We start from the raw sequence: 25,276 nt of genomic DNA, 5'->3' as shown, positions 1-25,276 counted from the left end.
TGCCTGAAAGTCCTACTGAGACTTCAATTCTGATCACTAGATTCAAAGACCAGAGTGGTAATGTTTACGCCATATAAGTCACTTAATTGGCATGTGCCAGATCACACAAATGAATAGATCACCATGCTACTTCTAGCTTAGATGCTATCATTAGTTTTTTAGCTAGTGTTAGCAATCAGCTAGTTTTAGATTTTACATGGGTTTATTCACACGGCATTAAATATGTCACAGTAGGTCAACATGCTAGTGTAGCCTATATATTGTCATCAGTATTTTAGTTACTTTTACCATTTTAGCTAATTTTAACTTTTACGAGGTTTTTTTCACACCACATGTAGGTCAACTTGCTAGAGATATCCTACATGCTATTATTAGTATTTTAGCCAGCATTAGCATTTTAGATCATTTTATCTTACCTATCTGAGTATAGTTTTGAAAACAGTGTTCTGCTGAAAAATTTCACTCCTCTTCAACAGGTGTCCTATATGCATTTTTGCCCAATTCTTACATTTCTGCAATTTACTACAGATTATTCAGCAGTTTTAACCAAATACATTCAGCTCAGCATTCATGCTGTGTTTTTGCAGGAAATGTATTTCTTTTATAGTTTTGGTTATTTTTGAATTGGAATTACCTCATAATTGTCCAACATTTCAATTGTGTTATATAAAATGTTTTGAATTGTTTAATGAATGAAGACACATTTAAAATAAATAAATAAACCTTTTGTTGCATTCCTTTAAAAGTATATGATGACGCACCAATGTGTTTGAGCTTTTTGGCTGCTGATGTTGCTAAGCTTTACGTAAATTTTTATGTTTACCAAGCGCAAAATAAATATGCAAATATCTTAAGAGTGTCCGTAACATAAGTCCAAACTATGCTACCAGTACCTGTGAGAACTATGACAGTCAAGCACTTCAGCTACTGAGAGGCTAAAACCTGCGAGACAGTACTTAGGGAAAAGGAACACCCGAAATTACTTCTGGGTAACTTCCTTCTACTTTCCCGTGATGCACTGCGCTTGTTGCTGAAGAAGCATTTGAACGTTGTTTGTTAAATATTAAGACATGCTGCTAAACAAACGTCGTCATGTCAAGTGTGTTTTGAGCGTGAAGTAAAGCTAAAGTTAAAATGTAATGCTAACGGTCACCTCTAGTATGCTATAACTCGTTACTACGGCAACGAGGACTGATGTAACACGACGGAGAGTAAAACAGCAACATTCGTCCGAACAACAGTGTCCCGTTTTCTGTAGGATTTTCAGTCTCCTGTTGCACATGGAAAACCAAATCTTCGGAAAGGAGAGGCTTATAGTGCCAAATGACTTCACTACACCAAGTATGTTCCGTACTTCATGTTAGATTAATCTCGGTTTAGCTTTTCCTACTAACTCCCAGGAGAAAGGTCCCATCTACCCTAGATGTCTGTTTTTAATAGGTATCCCTTAAAAACATCATGTCACAATCAGATTTTGTATCGTTTTGTTCATAAATTATTTAGTCTCGATAAAACCCACCCCGTCCTTTAAAGTGCTTCTGTGCAAACATGCTTCTAGTGACATCACATAAATGATAAGACAATTGCTCAGTTATTTAAAAAGAATATTGTTTTTGAATATACTTTTTTTTTCTTTGTATGCATTCGTCCTTCAAAGATATTTATTTGTACTCCGAGCGACTGCTGCTTTTTGAACCAAGTGTATGAACGGTGTTTGGATTTCAGAAAATATAACAGCTTTGAAGGTTTTAAATGTAAAAATCTCAATTTACTACTATGATGACCAGCTTTTTCAATACTATGTCTTGAATAATATTTGTGTTAGTCTTAATTTTGTACATTAGCTCAATCATTGCTTCTGTATATCTGTTGATTGATCTATTATTTTCTTGGCTGTTTTAAGCTTTGGCTTGGAAATGTGGCTTGTTTTACTCTGTGACAAAACTACAAGCCCCATGATGCATCACCAATAATACAGTCAATCTGCTTCTGAAACTGGCTTACTGTAACATTAGGCAGTTAAAATCAAAATGTTCCTTTGTTATTCCCTATCATTTGCTTAGTCGTAGGAAAGTTTCCATTCAAGTATGTAGCAAGGTTTGAATTGAAAACGTAAATTTCAATACTGAATCCACAGTTTTTTTAAGCTACCATATATTGTTAGTGTCAAAGTTACGTATCCGGGGTCTGAAATAATTTAAGTCACACATAGAAGCACACAATTGAGTTGACAAAGTTAGAGTTATCATGTTTAATTTTTCAAGTAAGCTCAATATAAATGATTAATCGACATAGGTCCATATCAGTGTTTTTTTTTTAACTCTTGAATTAATCTTTTTGCAGAAACCTTTTACAGTAGAGCAGTTTGTGAAGAGAACAAGTTCAGACTGGATTTGGCAGATTTTATTGTCTAAAAAGTTATCATTTCAAGTCAAGCTGCTATAAAAACATGTTGTCTGGTTAAATCATTCTACTAAGATATTTTTAGAAGTCCAATGTTTCGTTCAGCTTCAATCCACTATGTTGATGCCCCTTAGGATGCCATCTACTGAAATCCACAAAAAGCAAAATTAACAGTCTTTTTTGTCCTGTGTACTCTTTGAAAACCCTATTAGTATATTCTGGTTAATTTGAGAGTATGAGACAGCATTTTGAACAGCTGTGGATTTTATCGGGTTTTGCTTTGAAACACAAGGGACATTTAGTGATGGTTCGTCCTGCTTGTTAATGCACGTCTATGTACACTTTGTGTAACTTAATTTAGGGAATATTGAGGAGGATCTTGTGCCTCCGTCACATTTTGCATCGACTGTCCCATCGACTGAAGCTCAGAGAGCCTCAGGATCAACATCCCAACCACATCCTCCACACATGCGCTGGGTGAACCAAGCAATAACAAGAACACCACCAGGGGCTCCCAGCATTCTCAAACCATGGCTTGCCATCACACAGACCCAGCAGGAAACTTTTGAGATGAAGAAGGAAAATCAGAGAATCATGATGCTACAAGGAAACAGCAGAAGAGGAGGGATGTCTGCAGATCCCCTGCCAGATGTTAGAACTGGGTATTTCCATTGTGTTTCTTTGAAATATTGTCAGACATAAAATAAGCACAGGTGGGTTGGATGTTATACTTTCTTCTAATGCAGATCTAGAGAGTGGAGTGAACAGTGGCCTCGATGGGACTCAGAGTGGCTACGGGAGGCAGAGAAGCTCAAGGCCGAAGCTGAGAGGTCAAAGGGTCAAGTGGAGGCCCTAAAGGAGACATCGGAGAGGTATAGGGAAGAACTGAGAGACAAAGACATCACTTTGAGCAGGTATCCGAACAGTCCATGTTGTGCAATTAAACTTTGTCGTAGTTTAGTTTTACATTTGTTCGACTTTAGGGGGAGTCAAAAGTGTCACAATTCAATTCATAAATAAAGCAATAGATTCTTACGTGTCATAAATTGTTTATAAGTAAAAAGTAATTGCAAAGTAGTGTGTCAAGTTTATATTGCATTTATATTTATATTGGGACGCTTGCAAATAGTATCCCTGGTAAATGAAATATTTCATGCAGCACATGAAGAGGTCATTTAATCTGCCAGTCTTGCCCATTTAAAGTCAATGTGCGGGGCTAAAACTGCTCCAGTCAAGATGATTTATCGAAAGTGAGGTTGCTGTGCCGTTTAGCCATTTAGCTCCTCCGTAGTAGTTAAAGTAGGTTTGTTGCGTGTTACATCCCAGTAAAAAACTAAGTCGTACAAACTGAAATAATTATAAAATAACCAACTACCTTATTACACAGACCTGTTCTACTCCATGTTTACACAGTTAGCTGTTCAGCCATTCACATAGCACCATGTTGCTGTGCAAAATGCCATGGTGGATCTAGTGCCGGCTTAGAGATGCAGCTCTTCCTCAGAGCTGCTGTTTCCAACCTTCCGAGGTTCCGCATCACAATGCAGCGACTCCCCCCATTCAGCTCCTTCACCAGCAATTAGCAAACACCTACTGGAACTGCACAACTGCTGAGCTAATTAGACAACCATTTCTCAGTGAAATGCTGGTTAAAAACTTTTTTAAAGGGTTAATAACAGAGGAGAGCTGTTGTGACTTCCTGAAGACGGAGTTTCAGAAAAAGTAGGAGTTTCTTACACAATTTCAACACCTCAAATTTCAAAGTCAAATTTTTTTAAAAGTCGCACTTGATATATATATTGCATGTTTTTAACAATTGAATTTAACAGTTACTTGATTGTGCTATAAAATAACATTATGTAACAGGAAAATACATTATTCTGCCCCTTTAATAAAATGGTCGATCATTGTGTTTACTTTTGACTAGCCAGTGTCTACACTTTTACATACAGCTACAGTTGCATTCAAAATTGTATTTATTCCTCATTTTAATTACGTTTAATAAAATATTAACATATTCATTTATTCAAAATACTATTTTAATTATTAATTGTAAAAATGATTATAGTTAGTCATTTTTTTGGGGGTGGGAGGGGTGACACTTTTGAACTTGCACATTTATCAACTATGAGCCGTAAATACATATTTTCTTTTCAATCAACCTAATGTGGGAGCAGACAGAGGCAGGAGATGGAAATGATGCACGACGAACTGTCAAAGGCTAAGATTGAACTCGACCGACTCAGAGAGGAGCTCAGTCTCAGCAGTGAGCAGAAGGAGGAAATGAGCTTACAGGTAATGATGTTGACTGACAAAACATTTCATTTCGACACTCCAGCAGACAACAGCCACCTGAGAGTTACGCTCCTCTTGTAACACTCATCTTTGCAAGACACTCTGCTGCTTTAATACAGCTTTCAGTCTTACTAATAGCTTACGGTGACCTTTAATTTAGCAGGTTTTAAACATGATGTGACTCCGAAATTAAGGGTGTTTTTGCTGTTTTTGCTTTGTCGTTTGGGCTGAAACCTCTTTTGCAGGTTGAAAAACTGCAAATAGAGACCAGTGAGCTAAGGAGAGATGCAGAGAGGAGCGAGGAGTTGTCCAGGGAGCTCGCTCTTAAGGCCGAAATGAGCAGGTTGCTGGCCGAAGAGGAGGCCAAACAGCACGGTCTCAGACTGATGGAGCAAAGTGAAGAATTGAAGAAGAGACATGAACTGGAGGTATGACAATAATCTTCTTTCGTTGTTGTTGTTTAGGAAATATAAGCAGTCATAATCCTAAACTTTTTTTATATCCAAATTGTAATTATCTTCCTTTTAGGCGAATGCTATGTGACTAACAAATGCTCATTAGGTGGCATCAACTCAGCTGAGCTGAAACGGTGAAGCAAGTGGAGTGAAACCTTCACCTTAAGCTATTGCATCATTATTTGTTGGTGCCCTGAAATTCTCCTTGTTTGCCTCTCTTTCTCTCAGCTTCAGCAGTTGAATGTATCCCATTGTGCAGAGCTGGGTACAGCCATAAAAGCAAACAGTGACCTGCAGAACAGACTTCAGTCACTGACCGCTGAAGTGCTGCAGCTGAAAAGTGCTCTGATGGAGGTATCTACAGAGGGAGACGGGCTGAGAGAACATTTAAGGTCCCACAATCAATTTAAAACTAAATGGAGCGAAGAATCCAAAGCGCTTTGTAGCGAGATTCCCTTGTTTTCCTCTTTGTCTGATAATGTTGCTTATATTTCAGCCAAATGGGACAAGCCTTTGAGACACAATCTGCAACACTGCACAGCCTCAGAAATTACATCGGCCAGCTCGCCCCCGAGAAAGGAGAGAGAGAGCGATTAAACGAAGCTGTTGAGGTGAAGAGAATCTAAGCAATACTGATCAAATGAACCTCCGCGATGTTGCTGTGTGACACTTTTATTTTCTCTTCTCACATTATTAAAAGAAGCACTAACTAAGCAAGTGAAAACCTAATTTATGCAGCAACGCTTGTATCACAATAATCCGCAGCTTTTCTGTTCTAATCTTGTCTATTTTGCAGAGGCTGAGCAAAGAGAAAGCGGCTCTTGAGACGACCACAGAGCTTCTGACAGTCAGGCTTAACTCTGTGAATGAGATTCTCGCCCTCCAAGAAGAGGAGATAGTGAAAAGTGTGAGTGTTTTGTTTTTTTCCCCCCCCCTCTGCACAGCAATGCAGGTCAGAAGCCTTTTAACTGAACACTTTGAGCAGCATCTGCTGCATCTCTGTAGCCATCTGCAATGTTTTCAAAGAAAGTCTTACTAGAACATCCAGGTGTGAAGGAAAATGTTTTGGCACCCCTGGTAAAAAAGTTAAAGATAAACGTGTATTTTTTTTTTTTTGCAACAGCAAAATCTCCCCCTCACATTTAATTTGATTAAACTGATTTGGTTTACAATACGTTATGTTACAAGTGCCACAAATAGTTGTTCTTCTGAAAGTCCCCTTCAAGCTTCAAAAAAAGATTCCAAAAGTCCTTTCTCTGTATTCTTCCACCTTGAAATATTATGCTAGCAATGTTTTTGTAATATAACAAACAGAACAAAACCAACAACAAACAATCATAATAAATCTTTTTTTTTCTTTTTATTTGTTTATTTTATTTGTTTTTTTATATTTTCACCTGCTGAAAAAATATGCTCAAGTGAAAGGTTTTCTAAAATTTCTTGGTGCGGTTAAACTAGTGATATAAAAGATGAATTCATTTCCAGAGCTTTTCACACATCCATATCGGGGGGGGGGCACTAAATGTGGAGGGAGGCTAAATAAATCATCAACTTGCTCATTTTTCCATTGGAGGTCACAGAGGGTTTAAGTGGGAACAGGAACGATGTCAGACAGAAACACAAAACCCCAATTCCCTCCGCTGACTTGAATGGCGCTGCAAAAATTATGTATATGTCGTCGTCAGCATTTTAACCTTTGAATGCCATCATTACAGGTAGTTAAGCAAAACGTTGCTTTGAAAATGTCTTAATGCCTTAAAATCTTAGGTGTAATGAGATTTTCATCTTCTAAAGAGGAAGTTGCTCTTCAGTGATGCGCTGCTGCATAAAAAAAGCAGTGACCATAAGATTCAATTCCTGGAAACACGTGTCAGTGGATGGATTTAGGGCTGTTGTAAACGATTATTTTAGTAATCGAGTGATCTATAGATTTTTCTTACTATTAATCGAATAATCGGATAAAAACAATTATGAAATAAAATATTGGTAAATCTTCCATATTTTTGGTTATATTTTTTCCACATTTGAGCTTCCCTACCAGTTACTTTTTTGTAGACCGGGGGAGCAATACGGGATATTTACGGCTCCTCCGTTCAGAAACTCATCTACCGGCCATGTTCCGCCTCCCGTTTGTTCAGACCGGGATGATATAAGTTTATTGTGCGGTTCATCCGTAAAGCTGCTCTTACCCTGTAAGCATCAACCCTCAGCCGCCCGCCGTGTTCAGTCTCTCCGCTCACCTGTATAAATCCTCCTCAGCTTCTTCCCGCCGTTCAACCAGCAGCTCCGGAGCAGAAAGGCTGCCGAACTCCCGCCATCGCGCCGGTCATTGTAAGGATGTTTATTGGTCCCACAAAAACGATGAAAACCCGGAATTATCACCAATCAGTAAAATCCCCGCGGGCCGAACTTGAAGATTGGACGTTATGCCGCYAACACGTAGCTTCCGTCAACAACTCAGAGGCGGAAGTCAGAGCTCCGCKCARCGCAAATAATGTTCYGGCTGAAACACRGTGCGCTAAATGATAAAACATAAATTAACGAAGCTTCGAGGCAGGTCAATTTTCCTTGAGGAATTTTAATAATCGAGGTACTCGAATCACTCGAGGAATCGTTTCAGCCCTAGATGGATTCAAACATCAGGGTTCCAGGAAAACCATTTTAGTCGCCATTATCAGTGGCCATGCTATACTGCTTAGCTTTCACGACAGGCTATGTTGTGGCAGAGGGTCTGAGTCTTGCATACATGAGAATGATTAACAGTTCTAAGACCCTCCTCTGGGCTCTGATTGGTTGTTTCTGAACAAGCGGTGTATTTCTGAGGATGGCTGCTGGACCACAGAGAGGAGGTAGAGGAGCTTGATTTTTTATTTTTCACAGATTATCTGTCAGGACATAGTGACAGTTYAACCAATTTACTTGCAGCTTTAAATGACCAAAGTTTAGCTTTAAACTGGTGGAAGTTCAAGGAACTACAGGCCTGTAGTCAAAGCGAAACAGTTAAATCAAATGTTAAGGTTACTTATACAACCCTATAAATATATTTAAAGATGCCACATAAATCTGTGGAGAAGACAGTTGTTAAAACAAACTTCTACCTTCCACCTTGAACTTCATAAATGTCTACCTTTGGAAATAATATATAACGCTCTGAAATTATTGTAATTGCGTTGAGCTTTGGCTACAGTGACTGATGTTTGAGTTTCTTGCAGACCTCAGGAGATCCTCTGATGAAGAGCGGATGCGGGGGCCTTCAGGTGCTTCATCTGTGGAGGGAGAAAGTATTCAAGCTGTGCGTCCAGCTTCGCTCAAAAGACATCGAGATACGAAGAGAGAAGGACAAACTTCTCTCAGAAGTATGTAAAACCTTTTCCATCTAATCCAGAACGTTCGAACGGGGGATAACGGGAGTTGTTGCTCGTTTCAGGTGAGCTCCACGGAGCTGCAGCTCCAGCAGGAGCAGCACCGAGCGAGCGTGCTTCAGCACACTCTGCATGACAGAATAGCTGAGCTGGACTTGGAGAGAGTGGAAAATGAGGTGAGAACGTGATTTACGTTGTTGCCTGAAAACCTGATGACACGCCACACATTTGGGTCTAGTTAGGAAACGAGAAAAGGTGTGTTCATCACAAGCGCGGTCAGCAGAGATCTGAAAAAAGCGACCTTAACAGATTTTTTCCCCGCATATACAGTTGCAGATGTGTTGGGTTTTTTTTTCATACTAGACATTAAAACAGAACCTCGCCAAGGCTCACAAAGAAAACACAGAACTGAAGTCACAGAACCTGAAGGTGGAGACTGACAGTAAAACGCTGACAGAGGCTCTTCAGAGGTACAATGACATCATCAGCATTTCTCAAATGTTTTTTATCAAACATGATTTTTTTTTTTTAATGCAGCTAATTCCTGATTTTCAGGTTCAAACAGCAATTTGAAACCAAGCTGGCGGAAGTGGAAGCAGCTAAAGCGACGCTGAGCAGCTGTGCACAGAGACTTTGCTTTGCTAATAGGAGAGTGGAGATAATCCAAGGTAGTGATGCTACAGCTGGAGGCGGTTGTTGATTGTTATTAGCTTAATGTGGGTAGCATTTGAGTGGAAGAGAAAGTTCGTCACACTTTTTGCTTTGCAGGTTTGGTCATGAGGAGGACAGCTCTGAAGAAAGTAGAGCAAGCTTCCAAATATTTGGAACAGGATAACGACAGGTAGGATTTGAAATTTTAGGGCTTTTTTTTTCTTGAATTTTATGGTTGTAAAGAATTGTGAAACATTTTTTGATGTTTTTTTGCAAAGCAATGCATATAGAAAGTCACTTTCTCTCAGTGGTTCTTTTAGCCTAAAGTTTTTACCCCTTTTCTCGTCCATCTTGGTTCTTGTTGCCTGGCAGCATCAGTAACTTGAAGATAGAGCACCGATCGGTGTGCGAAGAGAGAGACAAACTCGCTCAAGAGCTCAGAAGAACCCCAGAGCTCATCGAGAAAGCCTTGGCTGACCTGAAGCAACAATGTGAGACCCTTTTGATAAAATGTCACTTATAATTTACTGTGAATCCATGTTTAAGCTGATGAATGTGATTTTTTTTTCTTTTTTTTTTTAAACGTCCTTCACAGATGAGAGTAAAGTGAGGCAGCAGCAGCAGGACCGGGAACACAGCTGCACGGAGGTCAGGCTGGCTGAGGCTGCTCAGGAGCAGGCTGAGCAAAGCTTGCAGGAGATCCAAGCCCAGCTGGAGGAGAGCAACGCCAGTCTGGAGAGACTCCGCTGTGAACTGCTTCGCCAGCAAGAGCAAAGCGAGCATGGTGAGGCAGCGGCTATTTTAGGATCCTTCACTGCCCTTTTTTTTTGTCTCTCCCTTGTTTTTCCTCCTCTGGTCGTATTTCACACTTGGGGTCACACATGTTGACCCAGGTAATCAGGAGCTGTAGTGAAACAATTTGAGGGTTTGTTAGTTACTTTTTTTTTATTTCAGAATCAAAGAAAAGTAACTATTTTCTTTGTTAAGAAGCAGCTTTGAGTAGCAGCTTCTTGTAAAACAGCCATAATGATTTGGAAAATAAGAACCGGTCCCCTAAGCAAAACTAAATATCCACCAGTAAACATACTCTTGAAAAAATGCATGCAAATTTGTCTTGTTTATAGATGCGTAAAATGGGTAAATTTGTTTTGTTTGTCGTGTTTTTTGTTTTAATTGGCCAAAACTTGCATTAAAAGGATTTCATAGGGACTGTAGGATGCTTAGAGCAGAATATATATATATATATATATGCATTAATTATTAATGGATTTAATAATTTATTCTTAATTAACCTAATAAAATGTAACACGTCATAATTTATACATATAGCCTATCAATTATGTAAGCCGTTATTATTACAGTTTTGTTTCTTAAACTGTAATAAAATATAGTGATGAAAACACGATTGGTTTCTTTGTAAAAACTATCCTCTTCCCATTTTATGCAGTTGTTCAAGAGCAACATTTTAAGTCATTTATAGGATGATATATAAATGCTACATATAGTATTTTATTACAATTTAAGCTTTTTAAACAAAAAAATCTATCTTAATATCTCAGTCCCAACGTCTTTGTCCTGTTTTCTACTTGATTCTGAGAAGAAGAAAAAAGTTTCTTATTGCTAAATTATCCAAAAATGCACAAAAATCTAAGTATCGTTAATACTGCCGTAAATGTACCGAAGCTACATGATCATACCACCTTTTAAATGTTTAGTTTCTCATTGGATTATTTTGTACTTCAGAAGGAAGAAAGCATCAGAAGCTTGTTTCTGAATAAGTAGGACTCTTGTGGATGAGACGCAGATGTGCAGGCACGGCTGGATGACCGTTTGGCAGGCAGACATGTGATGACCCACACTGCCTTAAACAGCAACCTAATGCAGTTGTTGCCAAACCTTCTGTTAGAGGACGACCCAACAACTGATTCTTTTGCACATAAACACAATAAAAACCGCCCGGGACTTCAGAATGACAGAAAACCCGAGTGAAATTCGGGTGAGTCAATCTGGAATATGGAAATGAAAAATTTATAGGAGCCCAGCTTCTTTTTTTTTTTTTTTTTTTCCAGCTATGATCAATCTAAATGAAACAATAATTATGTTTGATTGTTGACTGGGTAGCACCAGATTATGCTCTCAAATTCTGGTGCAGTTAAATTGGGCTCCTGAGTCGTACCAACTTATAAAGAGTCGGTCATTCTCCCTTCACATGGCTGTGCGCTGCTTGTTAGCTCCGGCTAAACGTCACCACAAACATCTCTACATGCGACACACACTGACGCACAGTTCTGACTCTCCCTCTGTCCCAAAACAACCGAATCCAAATGTAGGATGAACGTCCTCTCACTGTGTTGCACTGTTTTTGTTGCAAGCAAGTGGCACATACAGAGACTAAAGTTGGCGCTGCTGCTTTAGGTGCGTTTTGCTTTAGTAATCACTTACATTCCTGGTTCTCTGAGGCCCTCTTCAGTTTCCACGTGGGGTTCTTTAAATAATCTTTCCTGCGCTTCTCTTTCCTGTACTTAATATTGTGGGGCCAGAGATGTAATGAGTTTGAATCATTTATTGGTGGCAGTCTCAGCTCGCCATTACAGTTCACCTTTCAAACAGAACACGCGTTAAAATACTTTGACTAATCCATTCTTTGCACGTTTATAAGGAGGCTGTAAAAACAGTTGTCATGGGGTCGCTGCTCTGATTTATGCTCTCACTGCCAAATTTGTCCGTTTAAGTCAAAGGCCTGAAACGTGGCTGCACTAACAGCTGCCTAAGACACTCTTAGTAACTTTTCTGTGTATTTTTATGCAGATTCTGCCTGGAATGTCTCAACAAAACGACACTAATATTGAAAGATTTTATTTTAAGTGATTTCTTTGTCATTAGGCCACAAACTAAATCCTTTTTTCTATGTATTAGAATGTTTCATTCAAGAAAATGTTTTCACAATCTTTTACCGCTAAAAGCTGAATATAATTTTAAAAACCTAATTCATTACTATTAAGTACGTTTTATGTTGCAGGTATAAAGGTTGACAACTTGACAAAATGGTGAAAGATTGGGCAATTGGTTGCACTGTATTTTATTTGGGGTGTCAGAGTTAGGAGGGTGGAATGCAAATGCACCCCACACTTTTCAGATTTTTTTCCAATTTTTCATTTATCTTTTCACAATTAATCACTGCTTTGTGATTCTGTATCCCATTAGATCTCTTTAAATATGAGGGTGTTTGTGCTCTAAAGAAAAAATAATGATGGGGGCACAGACCCGAGAATCCATGCTGCACTCGTAACACAGAAGTTGACACAAATAACAGATTTGAAGGGGAAGGCTGGAATCACAGGGAGTCAACTGGAGACATGCTTGCAACCACAAGCAGTTTGATTTATACTTGAAACAGTGGTGGCTTTCTTTGACCTCTTTGCTGCGGTTATGTTTTTTGTTATTATTTCTTCTCGTTCAGCCCTGCTGGAAAGAGTGTCCGAGGTCGAGAGCCGATGTGGAGAGAAACTGAGAGAGATGGAGGTCCAAGTTAATGTGGCCAGGAGAGAACACACCAAAGCAGGTATTGTGCTCGGCCCCAGTGCCGCCTGAAACCTCAACGAAGGAGAAGGAGGTTATATTTTTAATGCAGGCTGCAATATAACGCGACCGGATCTGTTTGCGTAGTGCGTAGCGGCGTGATATACCAGCTTGTCCCCGTGGTTTATGGGATGTGTGTTGTCTGTTGCAGTTATGACTTTGCGGGAGTTTCAGCGAGAGGCAGCGAGGAGACGTGACGAGACGAGAGGAACCCGACATTTGGATGTTGACAAGCTTGAAGCGTTTAATAAACAACCGCAGGGGATGGAGCAGAGCTACGACTCAGCTTCTGTAAGAAACAAACAAAAAAAAAAATCAAAAAAAATTATTTGAAATGTTTTTATTTTTGCTTCACCATATAAACTAACTTTGTTTCAGTTCAGAGTTATTGAAAGATGGCCGACAGGAGACTACAGGCACGGTCACACAACAGCTGGACAAAACTCTTTTCCTCACCTCAACCAAGAAATCCCCCCAGGAGCCCATCTACCTACAGGTATTAATAAATGTCCTAATCCTGCATGTGTCTGACAGGTACCTTTTTTTTTTCTTTTTTTTTTGAAGTTCTGACATTTACACAGGTGCTTCCGGTCTGACCAGCAGCCTGTCTGTATCTTCACAGAGCGACTGCTGAGCGTTTTGGAGGAGCTCCATACGCTGAGCGTTGCCGTGGTAAACAGCTCAGAGGACTCTGCAGAGGAGGACGGACAGAGCGACGGCGGTGTGAAACCATCAGCAGACAGTCTGCACAAGTAATACCTGGAGAGATGAGTCACTGAAGAAGCCAAGGAGAAGGCGCATTGCATTTGTACAAAAAGGTGGGAAGTGGTGTTGATGCCTCTTAAAGCCGACTGGAGCAGGTGGACGAGCCAGACATCAGAGAACCTGTGCTTAGAGATGCAACAGCCGAGGTGGGCAGGGACTGTGTAGATGTGTTTTGCTAAATTATAAATCTGTCAAAACATACTGGGTTTTTATCTACTGAATATATGTATTTAAATCCTTGTAGTTCCTTTTTCAATAAAACTACGTAAAGTATAGTTTGCAATAGAGTTGTTTTGTTTTTTTATTTGAGAGTTTCCAAATAATTTAAGTGATCTTACTGTGGAAGGTAACTGTCAGAGCAAGGGCATCAAAAGGTGAATAGCCTCATCACATCGTGGTACAATAAGACAGACGTCAATAATTGGAAAAAGTAAGTAAGACTGGTTGTTTTCCCATAATTTATTATAAAGAGAAGTCTTCCAAATTAAAACATGGATGCTATGCTGAAGGAGAAGCAGGGATTTCAGGTTCAGGTTGTGTTCCACACGTGACAACAGCTATGTATATTCTCCATGTCTGGTCTAAGAGGTTCTGCAAAAACATCCATCATGTCTGTTTGAGACTCAAAGGAGAGGTTTCAGAAAAAAAGTTTCCAAAACACGCACGCTGCTTATGTTGCATCACTATGTAGTCAGCGAGGAGAACTAGGAGGCAGAGCTCCACCAAGTTACCAAGATGCTGCAAAGCAAATAAGTGCCTGGATGCACCATCAACAACACTCAGAAGTTGTTAAAAATGCAACAAAAAAAAAGGTGCAATTTTAGACTTCATAAGTTTATATCTGTGTGCTTGACACTTCCAGTTTATCAGTGAGCTGTGAACACAGATTCCCTTGGAAAAAAAAAAGCTACCTGAGGAACAACGTGACCACTGACCTTTGAAAAATTCTCCAGGATCCTGGTTCGTAACTGAATGTTGACGCTTTGCCCTCTCTACCACAACTGAAGGCTTATTTTTCTTCTGGAACTAAGTGAAGAAATGCCCCTCTGTCACCGGTCATTGAGTTTTGGCGTTACAGAAAGTCCCACCAAATCCTTCACAGACAAACAGTTACGTCCAACTTTAACTGGACTTTGAAAGTCGTCGTACTGCAGATGTTATTCCCTAATCTGCGTTTTTGAGTGTTTGTACAGATTTGGTACTTTTATGTAGTCTTTCTCCTTACCATTTGTAGCAGATTTGCACGATTTGTGAACATTTTCTAGGGAAACATATTGCGGAAAGGTGTGTATGTGTGTGTATACTCTATTCAAAATTCTTTAATACAGAGCAGTCATGCGGAATGATGATGATAAACTCCATGATAAACCAGGTAATTGTGCTATTTGTCATGTTGTCATGGGTTCTGGTAAATTTCTCAGTAGTTCAAAGTTTCAGGCCTCAGGTAAAGCCCGCTAATGGAGATCCCTGTGAGAGTGAGCGCACTAATAAACTCCTGACTCTTCTTCTCTGAGATAATTTGCTGGGACACTTATTACTTCAGGTGGTGATTCATCATTTCAAGCAGAGCACAAACGCTGGGCGAATAATGCTGGTTTGAGAAACTTTGTCACTGCTCACTTTTGACTTGCAAGATCAGAGAGATGTAAGAGAAAACAGTGAAGCAATTTTAGTCTAAACCTGTGCCAGATTATGTATAATTTATTGTCACCAAAATTAATATTTAACCTTTGATCGTCGGGGTAATACTGTGGCTTGTATTTAAAATCTCATCTTGCGAGCAGCGGTGTGCCATACATGTTAGGCAGCGCCATAAATATCCCAGTAAGATTAATAATTCCGTGTCATGTTAGCAGCTGCTCCTGCAGAGCCGCTTCAACCACGCCGTCTGTCCTGTAATGCATCTTAAATCCAGCAGGGGGCAGTCTCGTCAAGACTGTCAGCATCGAAAACGTTCCAGCGGTCTAAGCCTGTTTGGAGAGTGGATTCTGGATATTATTGAAATTCAATATGAATTCCAGTAGGACCAGTATGTTTTACTGGTTGCTATTCTTACCTGCAGCTCAACTAAAGCTTTATAACTTCAAGGCTTTTATGTCTACAAATCCATTATTGAGGCCTTTTTTTTTTCTTTTCTTTGAAGTGTCAATTTAGTCTCTGCTTCTGGTTTTCTGTTAAAAAGTTTTCATTTAGTTTTTCAGCTATATAACAACATTATAGTGTATAATCGTCCACTTTTCAAAGTCATGTTAAAATGAAAAGACATTAACGAAAGGCGTTTCGATTACGGTGCCGCGTAAAAGTAATTAAACCTCTAATTATTTCACATTTGTTACATTGCAACCACAAACTTTAAAGTTGAGATTTTATGGAACAATCTAGCTTAAAGTGGCAAATAATAGCGGAGAAGAAGAAAAATATATTGAATTCCTGTGTTTTTTTGTTGTTGTTGTTGTTGTTGTTTTTGTACGATGGCAGACGTGAAAACAGGATTAAGCATTTGTATTTGCATCGGTTTCAACTTTCCTCTAACAGGTGTGTCCAGAGTGATGAGCAGCGTCACTGCTGGTTGTCTTGGCAACAGATTTCTGAACCTCCTCCGGAGGCGCAATGAGACACTTTTCTGATTAATGGTCTCCTTCTCCATGTTTTGTTTCGGTAAGTTTTCAGATGTAACATACTCTTTCGGTTTTTCGACGATGGGTTTTACGACGGTTAGAGATATTTAAGACCTAACTTTAAACTTCTCTACAACTTTCTCCCTGACCTGTCTGCTGTGTTCCTTGAACTTCCTGGTGCTGTTTAATATTTTATAATCAACCTCTGAAGCCTTCACGGAACAACTGGGTTTATACTGAGGTTAAATTAGGTCTAGTTGAACTCATTTAGTAATTAGCTAACTTCTGAAGATACAAATAAATAGGAAAATTATGTTTATTACGGAATCATGTTACAATCAAGTTGATTTTGTTTTTTATTTTATTTTTTTGTTCAAACTCTGCATTTGAGAGGGACAAAAAAAAACGAACGTTGCATGAAGCAGCCTGGAGAAACGCATTAATAAGCCTTTAGAGAGAGCAGGGGAGAGAAAGGGGGCCAGTGCATCATGTTTGGGGAAACTCATAAATACTTGATTAGCATTTCAGTCCACTGGGGAAAATTAGATTGTAAAGGTAATAAAGCAAAGACAAATTTTGTTAGCAATTTAGGTGTGAAGAAATTACTGCAAGTAGCCCAAAAGAGAAAAAAAAATCCAACGAAGTGATGGAGGACTTGCAGACGTGTTCCCTCTGGCGTTAAACAAACCAGCTGTGTAATTCCTGCTTCACTGACTAATGTTGGTATCAAACCATTGGAAAGCGCTGTGCTGTCTGCACTGGTGTTTGCTTCTGCAGTCGCACCAGTGCAAAATCAGGACATGTGTTATCAACATCCAGGAGGAGATTTTACTGTCAATCACATCATATTTCCTGTAAAAAAAAAAAAATTAAAAAAAAAAGTATTTCAGCTGCACAAACAATTATCTTGCTATTTGAAACGTTAATGTTCACTAGCTACCTCATGATCTATGGAGATCATATTGAAAATATTTAGGCCAATATTGTCCCACAGACAATATTGATTTCATTTTCTGTTCATATACATAAGTGTCAGTCTTTGGATTTATTCCTTGTGATTTTCACTTTTACCTTTCAGGGCTTCTCATCAGAAATCCAATGTTTCCCGTAACACTGGCTGCTTTATCCAAAAGTCGCGCTTGGAGCTTTAATTTTAGTGAAAGCTAGAAATGACACCACCTGCGATCCATTTTGTCACACTTTGTCAAAAATCCCCAAAGCAGACTCCTCTTGGGGGCAGTCCTCATTTAAGTCTGGCAAGCCTTTAAATGAGCTGTTTTTTTCCCTTTTACCTCCGCAAGCTCTTGTAGATGTTGAAATTAAAATCTTATTGTGTTTTCTAAATTTTATTTCATACTTCTCCTGCAGCTGAAACAGAATTATTTGCCTGCAACGTATAAAAAAAGCATTTTTATTCTCCCTGTTTTAACGTTGAATGAGATTAAATCTTTACTGTGTTAGGCTGGTTGGGAATATGACAACAATAAATGCCAAAATAATGAGATGTAAAATAATAATAATAAAGTTTCTACACATGTATAAGTTTACATACATTAAGGTTAATCTGTCTTTAGCAATTTGGGAAATCCCAAATTGAAAATGTGATGGTTTTGTAAAATATAGGAACACTTGTAAATGTTTTTTTTTATTTTTTTTTAACATCCACGCTGCTCCTTGGAAAACATTTACAGCATAAGCTAATACATAAGGTAGAAAAATGTGTATCTCCATAAGTCTGCTTCATCCTTTTGTGCAATTTCCAGATCCCTAAAGGTGTTTAAATACAGGAAGTTAAACACCATGGGAATGTGCAGCCATCAGGAAGTAGACATGTTCCAGAGTTGGATGTGTTTTTGTTAAGAAAATGTCGTTATTCACGACGAATGAGGCTACAGATTAGCCACTCAGACAGGAAGAAGCCACTGATCCAACAGCAACATTACAGCCTGAAGGATTTTATTTTTTTGGGGGGTGGGGGGGATATTGAGGAGACATTTTAAGTGATGAGCCAAGAAGTTAAAACTGGAATACAAAACGGTCTTCCAAATGGACAACGACCCAGATTACATAGTTGAATCATTTACAAAGTGTCTTAAGGACAAAGTTAACGTTTGCCCATCACAAAGCATCAGCCCCAAAGAAAATGTTTAGACAGGGGAGAGAAGGCATGTGTGAGCGAGAAAGCCTGTAAACTTAATTCAATTTAAATATCAGTCAAAGACAAAATGCAGTTTTTAAATGAAGGCGTTTATTATGAAAGGAGAAAAATCCAAACCTACAAGGCCCTGTGCGAAAAAGTAATGGCCCCTCAGATCACACCAGAGTTCACTGCCTCTACTGGACAAACATGCAAAAACCCAAACAGAAAGTTAGTAAGGGCGGAAAACACTTTTTCACACCACTGTGCTTATTTTTAAAAACATCTGACCTTATGTGCTGCTTATTATCCATCTGCGATTTGCAAGCTCAGCCACAGATTTCTGATTTGATTTTTTTTTCTTTGTTTTTTCAGATCTGCCAAAGTGTCGCTGGTAATCCAAAATATCTTGTAAAGTTCTGCCGGGCCTCGGGGTCGTGGCAAACCGAGCTGATGTGATCCAGCGAGTCAGGGCCGCAGACCACCAGAGCTGCGTGCTGCATGAGATCCTCAGTGGATGCTTGTGTGCTGCCGTGGAAGGCTGTGCTGCGGGGCAGAACAGCAGCCTCAGTGGCTGTGTGAGAAAAGGCCGCCAAGGAGTCCTATTTATAGATGCAGCCAGGCAATGTGGGGCATTGTTTCAGGCATTTACAGTAAGGAGAACTGTCTAATCTCAAGCCACTACAAAGGTTTATACCGTTCCCTTCCTGGGGTTGTTTGAATTTTAATTATTTAGCTGGTTATTTATTTTTGCCGCTGCTGTGTTGGTTTGCCGCAGGCAAGTTTGCAGATGTCTGAGCTTCAACCCTGTTAAGAGGCTGAACTGAAGGACTATCACTAAGCTTCATTTGTTTATAACACAATAATAGCCCTTTTTTTTATCTCATTATGTCACCTGCCTAGCTGGGCTTAAAACAGAGACGTGTTTACTCTGATCAGGAAAATAGTCCTAATCAGCATCTGGCATGTTCCGCACAAAACTGTCAGTGTAAAATGTAATATTGGGAGTAAAACCAATCTGTGTTTAACAGCAGGACGCAAACTTTTACATCCAACCCAAACCTGCACAAGAAATCAGGGTTTGAGGTGGGTGTAAAAATAATGTTTCTTTTTAAACGTGATAGCTAAGACATGTTTCAATCAAATGTATCCGGCGCGTTAAAATGGGAAGGCTTGTACAATTGAATCTTAGCAATCAAATCCCACCTCCTAACGGGTTTTATGAGTCTTGAAGATCATAAAGAGGAAGAGCGATTAGTACACTGATAACAGAAAATGTCATTGTATATTTTGGTACCTAAGCAATTTATCTTGTGGTTCTGTCAATTTGTTATATAATATCCTTCATCTGTATCTCTTTCTCACCATGTAGTTCTCTCTATGAGTCAAATAAGGCTTTAAAGTGCAGCTGCGGATTCTGACAGATTTATTTCTCTTAAAATTACTCCAAATCTTTTTTCTTTTTTTTATTAAGCTGCTACTTTGTCTTTTGAAGTCACTTACAGTTTGGAGTGTTATTGCCATTTTCACTGGTGCATTATTACTTTTTATTACTATTATTATTATTATAACAGACATAGTTTACCGCACACTGAACCGAGGTGATGTGGAGGATCGTCTCCACCATCTGCACACAATATCTGTCAGCATTAGATCTGAAGAAATGAGCTCTGCCATAACAGGCGACTGTGATTCACTCTTCCACGGGAAAAACGTGGCCGTAGGCTCCCCTTCGCATATGCTGCTGTTTGCTGTTGTAATGCAGCAAAAAGGATGCATGAGATGAAATAGGAGCACATTACGGCGGCGGGTCAAGGACTTACCGACAGAAATGGTTTGCTTTGTGTTTCCCAGAACAGTCAGTGTTGTTGTAGATGATTATAAGAGCGCTTGCAATCAGCTTTTCAGAAGATAAGATTAGTGTTTGTGAATGCACAGAAATGTGCGAAGCAACTTTGAGACGATCTGTGCGGTTCTCAGAGGAATACAAATCTAACATGCTCCTGTTTTTCTTCTTTTTTGTTGTTTTTTTTTGAAGGGGGCAAAAGGGAGATCGCTTCAACAAGGCTGTTGTGTGCATTTATGGGGAAGGATGATGCCTCCTTTTTCCTTCCATCGACTGGCAATCAAGCAAAGAAAAGTTAAGAAAACTCAACAGGCTTTTATTTATCAGTAGCTAAGTCCAAAACACAAAAATATTTGTCTGCTGGATTTGATCTGAAAGTACCATTTGTCTTTTTTTTGGACATGAATGCTTCCTGTTAAATCACAAAAGAATGTTACAAAAGATACGCTATTGTATCTTTTAAAAACAAATTCAGGATTTGTTTTTTTTTTTAATTACATTTTTCTGAGCCAGAATTAAATCTCAGAGACGTCAGGCAAAGCTAATCATTTCAGACGGATAGATGTAGAGGCGGGGTTTTAAAATAGATGACACGGCTTTCCACCCAGGGCTCTATTTCATAACGGAGCAGCATGAAGGTTAAAATAAGTTTTCTATTGCTTGTTTTTATGTCCGGTGAATGAAGAGAGGCCACTTCCTCTGCTCTGGTTCATAAAGTTTAATTCTGCACATTAATGAATATGCCGGTGTTAGCACAATAACCACTGAAAGAAAATATGACCAGCCGTTGGGACTGAAGTTGTGAAGGTTGTTATCTAAGACACAGACTGATCCAGCAGTTCACTTCTGGATACACCAAAGCACAGATTCATGGGCTTTAGCCACTGGGGGTTATTGATTTACAGACAGTCACTGAAATTTCAGACAGACGGTATACCGTCATCGAGGTGAAAAAGAGATGCAGCTTCAGTGAGACCATATTTCTGTGAATTCTGACTAACGCCAAACCTGCACAATACACTTGCACTTACTCATCCTGATTCTCTGAAACTGCAACCAAACTCTGTACAAAATGTCCTTACACACCCTTACATCTGTACTATTAAGGTCTCATACACTAACATTTTTCACAATTGATTCTAAACTAATTAAAAGTCAGTGATTGAACTTTTTTTTTTTTTTTTTGATGACTTAGTCAAATTGTACCGTGTTCGATTGCAGACGGGCGATCTCTGAAAACTAATTCTCACACTGGATGTGCCTGTATTTAGGCCACTTCGCTCCCTTAGGCTTACAACTTGTGTGCATAATTCTGAGGGTTATAACAAGCAGTTGCTATTTATAAAATAAGGTTACCACTTTCAGAAACGGATGCATTGGCGCTGGCGAGTCATTGAACATGTCAGCCCTGCACTGACTGCCTCCGCGTCGCACGGCGGACGCGCTCAACTTCCAGCGACGGAAAAGAGTCTGCGTATTTATTTACGTTGCGCAGATCTGTAGCAGGGAGACCTGCAGCTTAGCGAGTGGTAAAGCTCCACTTTTGAGGTTTATTTGATGTGCAGATGATTCTAGTTGAGTGCATGCTTCGCAAGAGCCTCATTTACACAATCGGTTTACATTTCTGCAGCTCATTTATCAAATTACATCAGCCTCCTGCGGTGAGTAAGCAATACTAGAGTGGATAAAACAATTTAACTTTCCATATCATTAGGGAGATAAATGTTCACCCCAGTGGAAGTTCAGCTGGAGGAATCTAATAAGGGTGTTTCAGCGTAAAGTCATTCCTCATCACGCTGCAGCATCTTAATGTGTTTTAAGTCGTAAAGTGCGATAAGACGTGAAGAGCAACAGCTGAACAGCAAACGGTGAAAATTCACATTTGACGTAAATGGGAAGCTTTTTTTTTTAGATGGTTTCTGGTAGTCTCACCAAGTGGAACATGTGGGTATGGGAAGTCAAGCAGCCCAAAAATGTGATAACTGTTTGATTTTAGGGTCATGCTAAGAGGTGAGATATCTCTGTGGCATGTGTAGTTTCAAAAACTGAACTGAACTGAAAGGGACGTCAAAGAAATGTCTATTTTTTTTGAAGTATTTTAGTTACATGATGCCACTGCAAAAAAAAAAAAAAGAAAAGAAAAAAAAGATTAATTTAGAGCTTTATCTTTGCTATTGTTGCCAATATTTTGGGGATTCATTATACTTGCAAATATGAAATGTTGTCAGTTATTATAAAACGTAATGTCAGAGTTAAATACCTTTTTTTTTGTTGATCACAAAAAACCATTCAGTTATGAATAATTTCATTGTTATTTGCATTTTTTTTTATTTCAAATTAAATACATGTGTTAATTACTACTATGTGGGTTAACTTGTTCCACTTAAGGCAATTATGTAACAGTTTTCAGAGCCCAACATGATATTTTTTGACAAAGAGGTTTAGTTGCAGCACTACCGACTGCGCCTTGATGTGTTCTCGTCCCACAATGCACCACAATGTGCGGGTCTGCATTGCAGGCAGGTCAGTTTAATTCCCACACTCGTACATTATGGAGGATCCTGGTCTATAGGTGCAGCGTGTGGTTTGAGTCGGCTCACCTGAATTCAGAAGAACTTCCCTGGATTGAAAAATCTTTACTGTGTTTTTTATTAAAAATGACCCTTTTTATGTGCGCTGTACAGAAACCGACCTTAGCCTCTCTCTCCACTTTTTCACTGTAGAACTGGTTGTACTAGTAGAGAACCTGAGCAGTGATCCGCACAAAAACATTCTGCACATTAAAATACGTCTCATGTATTCACACTTTTATTTCCTGCTAATTTACAAAGACACGTTTAATAAAATTGAAATCATATGCCGAACCCCTTCTTATCTCAGCTGCTGCAATGGCCACCAAACTAAATAAATATGCTGGCCTCTCCACCGGCACCCTGGCAGCGTTATGGGCCTATGCTTTATGAATATGAATATCATTTTAATAGAGTAGAAGAAAACTATCAGAAGCAAACAGTAACCCTCTGTGCAATAAATATTTTTTTCCGGCACAACAAGAAAACAATACAGCAATCACAAGAAAAGGAGCTTCATGATTACAAGAGAATAGGGGTGGGGGGAAATGATTCTGAGCTTGCAAGGCAATTATGGATTATGAGAGCTAAATCTGTTACACTCAATATGATATGAGTTACGCAGACCATGAGTGGTACTTAAATGCACCGTCACGGTCTGTCTGAATTTGTAGCCACAGAAAGCTGCAGCAGGTAAACAACTACAACCATGCAGCGATACGAAGTAGCTCAGCTGAATGGAAGACAGTAATATTTTGATTTTTAAACCATAACTTTATTTTGAGCTCAACGGAAAATATATAGTTTCTTTGTTTAGTCCTCAGATGTCCATTATGATGGCCATTATGTCCTCATGTGCAGAGGCAGAATTGTACTCTAGCAGGAGTAGCACTACTACTTCAGTTGTTACTAGAGTGAAAGCAAAAAGTCGCCGTCCAATGATAATACTCAAGTGAGAGTACAAAAGTATTTGGAGAAATGGCTAGCCAAGTATTGAGTAATTAATTGATCATAACGTCTGAATTAATATTTAAAGGGGCAGTGTTTTTTTTTTTTTTTAGCTTTACATACATCATGTTATAATTTGATTCCCTCATCAGAAACATACCTGGAGTGTCGCTGTGATTATTTCACGCATGTTTTGAGTAATCCTTTAATATCCCAGCTGACCAAGCGCCGCCTTAAAGGACAAAACTCCTCCTCGAAGCTGCAGCTTCCAAGTTTCAGAACATCTGAGTACCACTGAATATCATTATTACAAAAATAACTAATCAGGCAAATGAAACACTTTTAAACATCCTTCGTTCTTGTCCTGCTTGACTATCCCGACATTTTATTAATAAATAAACATTCTAGAATTGCCCATGCAAATAACCTAACCTGAAGCTCCTCCTCCCTCCATTCATTTATTTATTTATTTTTAATCACTCTATGCTTCTGTTCGTATAAAACGTCGGTTAGATGGTTAGACAGGCTGTGATTAAACGGGAATAAATCAGCCCATTTGGCCCCGCAGTTACAGTTTCTGCTCTGCAACACCTGCAGGGGACAGCGCAGGATTATGCTGTGCAGAACTACACTGTACCCACACACAACAGGGAAGGATGGATGGATAGATGGATGGATGGACGGATGGATGGACGGATGGATGGATGGATGGGAAGATGGAGAGAACATACTTACTTGGCCACACACACACACACACGCACGCACACACACACACACACACACACACACACACACACACACACACACAAGTCAGTCAGTGGTATATCGTTGCTCCCTTTTGACTTTAATGCCTGTGCGTGCCGCTCAGCCTCTGCACCACACACACCCACCCACCCACCCACACACACCAATTCTGCAGTGACGCGGGGAGGAAGGCTGCACTTATTATAATTCAACGTCAGAACAAGTTTGATAAACGCCTCCTCCCCTCATCACCCCCCCCGTCCTCTCCCTCCTTCATCCTCCTCTTTCTCGCTCTGGCCCATTTCAGTGGTCTCCATCCACACAGTGAGGAGATCCGGTGGCCCGTCTCCTGCGCTGCTCTCCACTCCACCACCACCATCTTTGAGATAAACCACTGGCTTTAGGTTCTTAGAGTAGCAGCAGCAGCAGCAGCAGCGGCAGTAGTAGTGGGCTGGCGCTGCAGTTGCGCTGGCACACATTCAACGTGGGCGCGCACACGGTGAGAGAGAGAGAGAGAAAGAGATCTGCCGCCGCCGCCGCATCTTGTGGATTTCTTTGCGCTCCAGTCCGTGTTCATGATTCTCCCTGCTTCTCCTCGCCCACAAACACGCCAGGAGTTGATTTCACTTCTCGGGGGAAAATGTGGAGTCGCAGAGTTGCGGCGGTCCTGGTTTTACTTCATCTCGTCGGGGACTCGCTGGCAGGGTTTCCAAACCAAATCAACATCGGTAAGTTCAACTCGAGTGTTTTTAAAGGCTCACATTTGTCCATCAAGGACGAGTTTTTGGCACCTGGTATTCACCCACTTAGACGGCTTCGAACTTAGTCCACTTCTTTGTACCCAAGCGATTTCGGATTTAAAAAAAAAAATAGGGCAAATCCTGATAGTGTCCTCATAATATA

At 39.7% G+C, this 25,276-nt stretch overlaps 2 protein-coding genes across 9 annotated transcripts in view; both read left to right on the top strand.

The window, feature by feature from the left end:
- The first annotated feature begins 1,009 nt into the window (after window positions 1-1,009).
- cchcr1 (coiled-coil alpha-helical rod protein 1) lies at window positions 1,010-13,793 on the top strand. 2 transcript variants are annotated; one of them, XM_008427601.1, is made up of 19 exons: window positions 1,010-1,341; window positions 2,765-3,065; window positions 3,150-3,275; window positions 4,581-4,698; window positions 4,944-5,126; window positions 5,382-5,545; window positions 5,650-5,764; window positions 5,950-6,060; window positions 8,366-8,509; window positions 8,581-8,691; window positions 8,879-8,985; window positions 9,071-9,183; window positions 9,284-9,356; window positions 9,539-9,657; window positions 9,762-9,950; window positions 12,627-12,728; window positions 12,897-13,036; window positions 13,124-13,241; window positions 13,368-13,793. In XM_008427601.1, the coding sequence occupies exons 1-19, from the start codon at window positions 1,281-1,283 to the stop codon at window positions 13,499-13,501; spliced, it is 2,529 nt and encodes an 842-aa protein (XP_008425823.1). In that variant the 5' UTR covers window positions 1,010-1,280; the 3' UTR covers window positions 13,502-13,793. The 2 variants fall into 2 exon arrangements, with proteins under 2 accessions (XP_008425823.1, XP_017163929.1); XM_017308440.1 differs by having other exon boundaries at window positions 3,150-3,317.
- Window positions 13,794-16,083: 2,290 nt separating this feature from the next.
- Window positions 16,084-25,276, top strand: part of LOC103475748 (glutamate receptor 3) — a 97,421-nt gene continuing 88,228 nt past the window's right edge. For 3 of the 7 annotated variants that reach the window (XM_008427595.2, XM_008427594.2, XM_008427593.2), the window contains exons 1-4: window positions 16,091-16,168; window positions 18,641-18,918; window positions 20,304-20,405; window positions 24,988-25,101. In XM_008427595.2, the coding sequence (XP_008425817.1) occupies window positions 18,783-18,918; window positions 20,304-20,405; window positions 24,988-25,101 (352 nt within the window). In that variant the 5' untranslated portion in view covers window positions 16,091-16,168; window positions 18,641-18,782. Of the gene's footprint in view, window positions 16,169-18,640; window positions 18,919-20,303; window positions 20,406-24,680; window positions 25,102-25,276 lie in introns of all 7 variants that reach the window. The other 4 variants (XM_008427599.2, XM_008427596.2, XM_017308550.1 and 1 more) reach the window with 3 other exon arrangements.

The sequence above is a fragment of the Poecilia reticulata genome, linkage group LG14, assembly GCF_000633615.1.
Source record: "Poecilia reticulata strain Guanapo linkage group LG14, Guppy_female_1.0+MT, whole genome shotgun sequence".
NCBI classification, from domain to species: Eukaryota; Metazoa; Chordata; class Actinopteri; order Cyprinodontiformes; family Poeciliidae; genus Poecilia; species Poecilia reticulata.
Note: the sequence above shows the minus strand (reverse complement) of the source record. Positions and strands in the feature narration are given on the sequence as shown.

What these genes read in the sequence shown, in the direction of transcription:
- cchcr1 (XM_017308440.1), top strand. Translation starts at nt 1,281, where the DNA reads ATGGAAAACCAAATCTTCGGAAAGGAGAGGCTTATAGTGCCAAATGAC. An exon ending in AGGACAAACTTCTCTCAGAA is followed by an intron (nt 8,510 to 8,580) that starts GTATGTAAAACC and finishes TGCTCGTTTCAG; the next exon opens with GTGAGCTCCACGGAGCTGCA. An exon ending in GAGAGTGGAGATAATCCAAG is followed by an intron (nt 9,184 to 9,283) that starts GTAGTGATGCTA and finishes TTTGCTTTGCAG; the next exon opens with GTTTGGTCATGAGGAGGACA.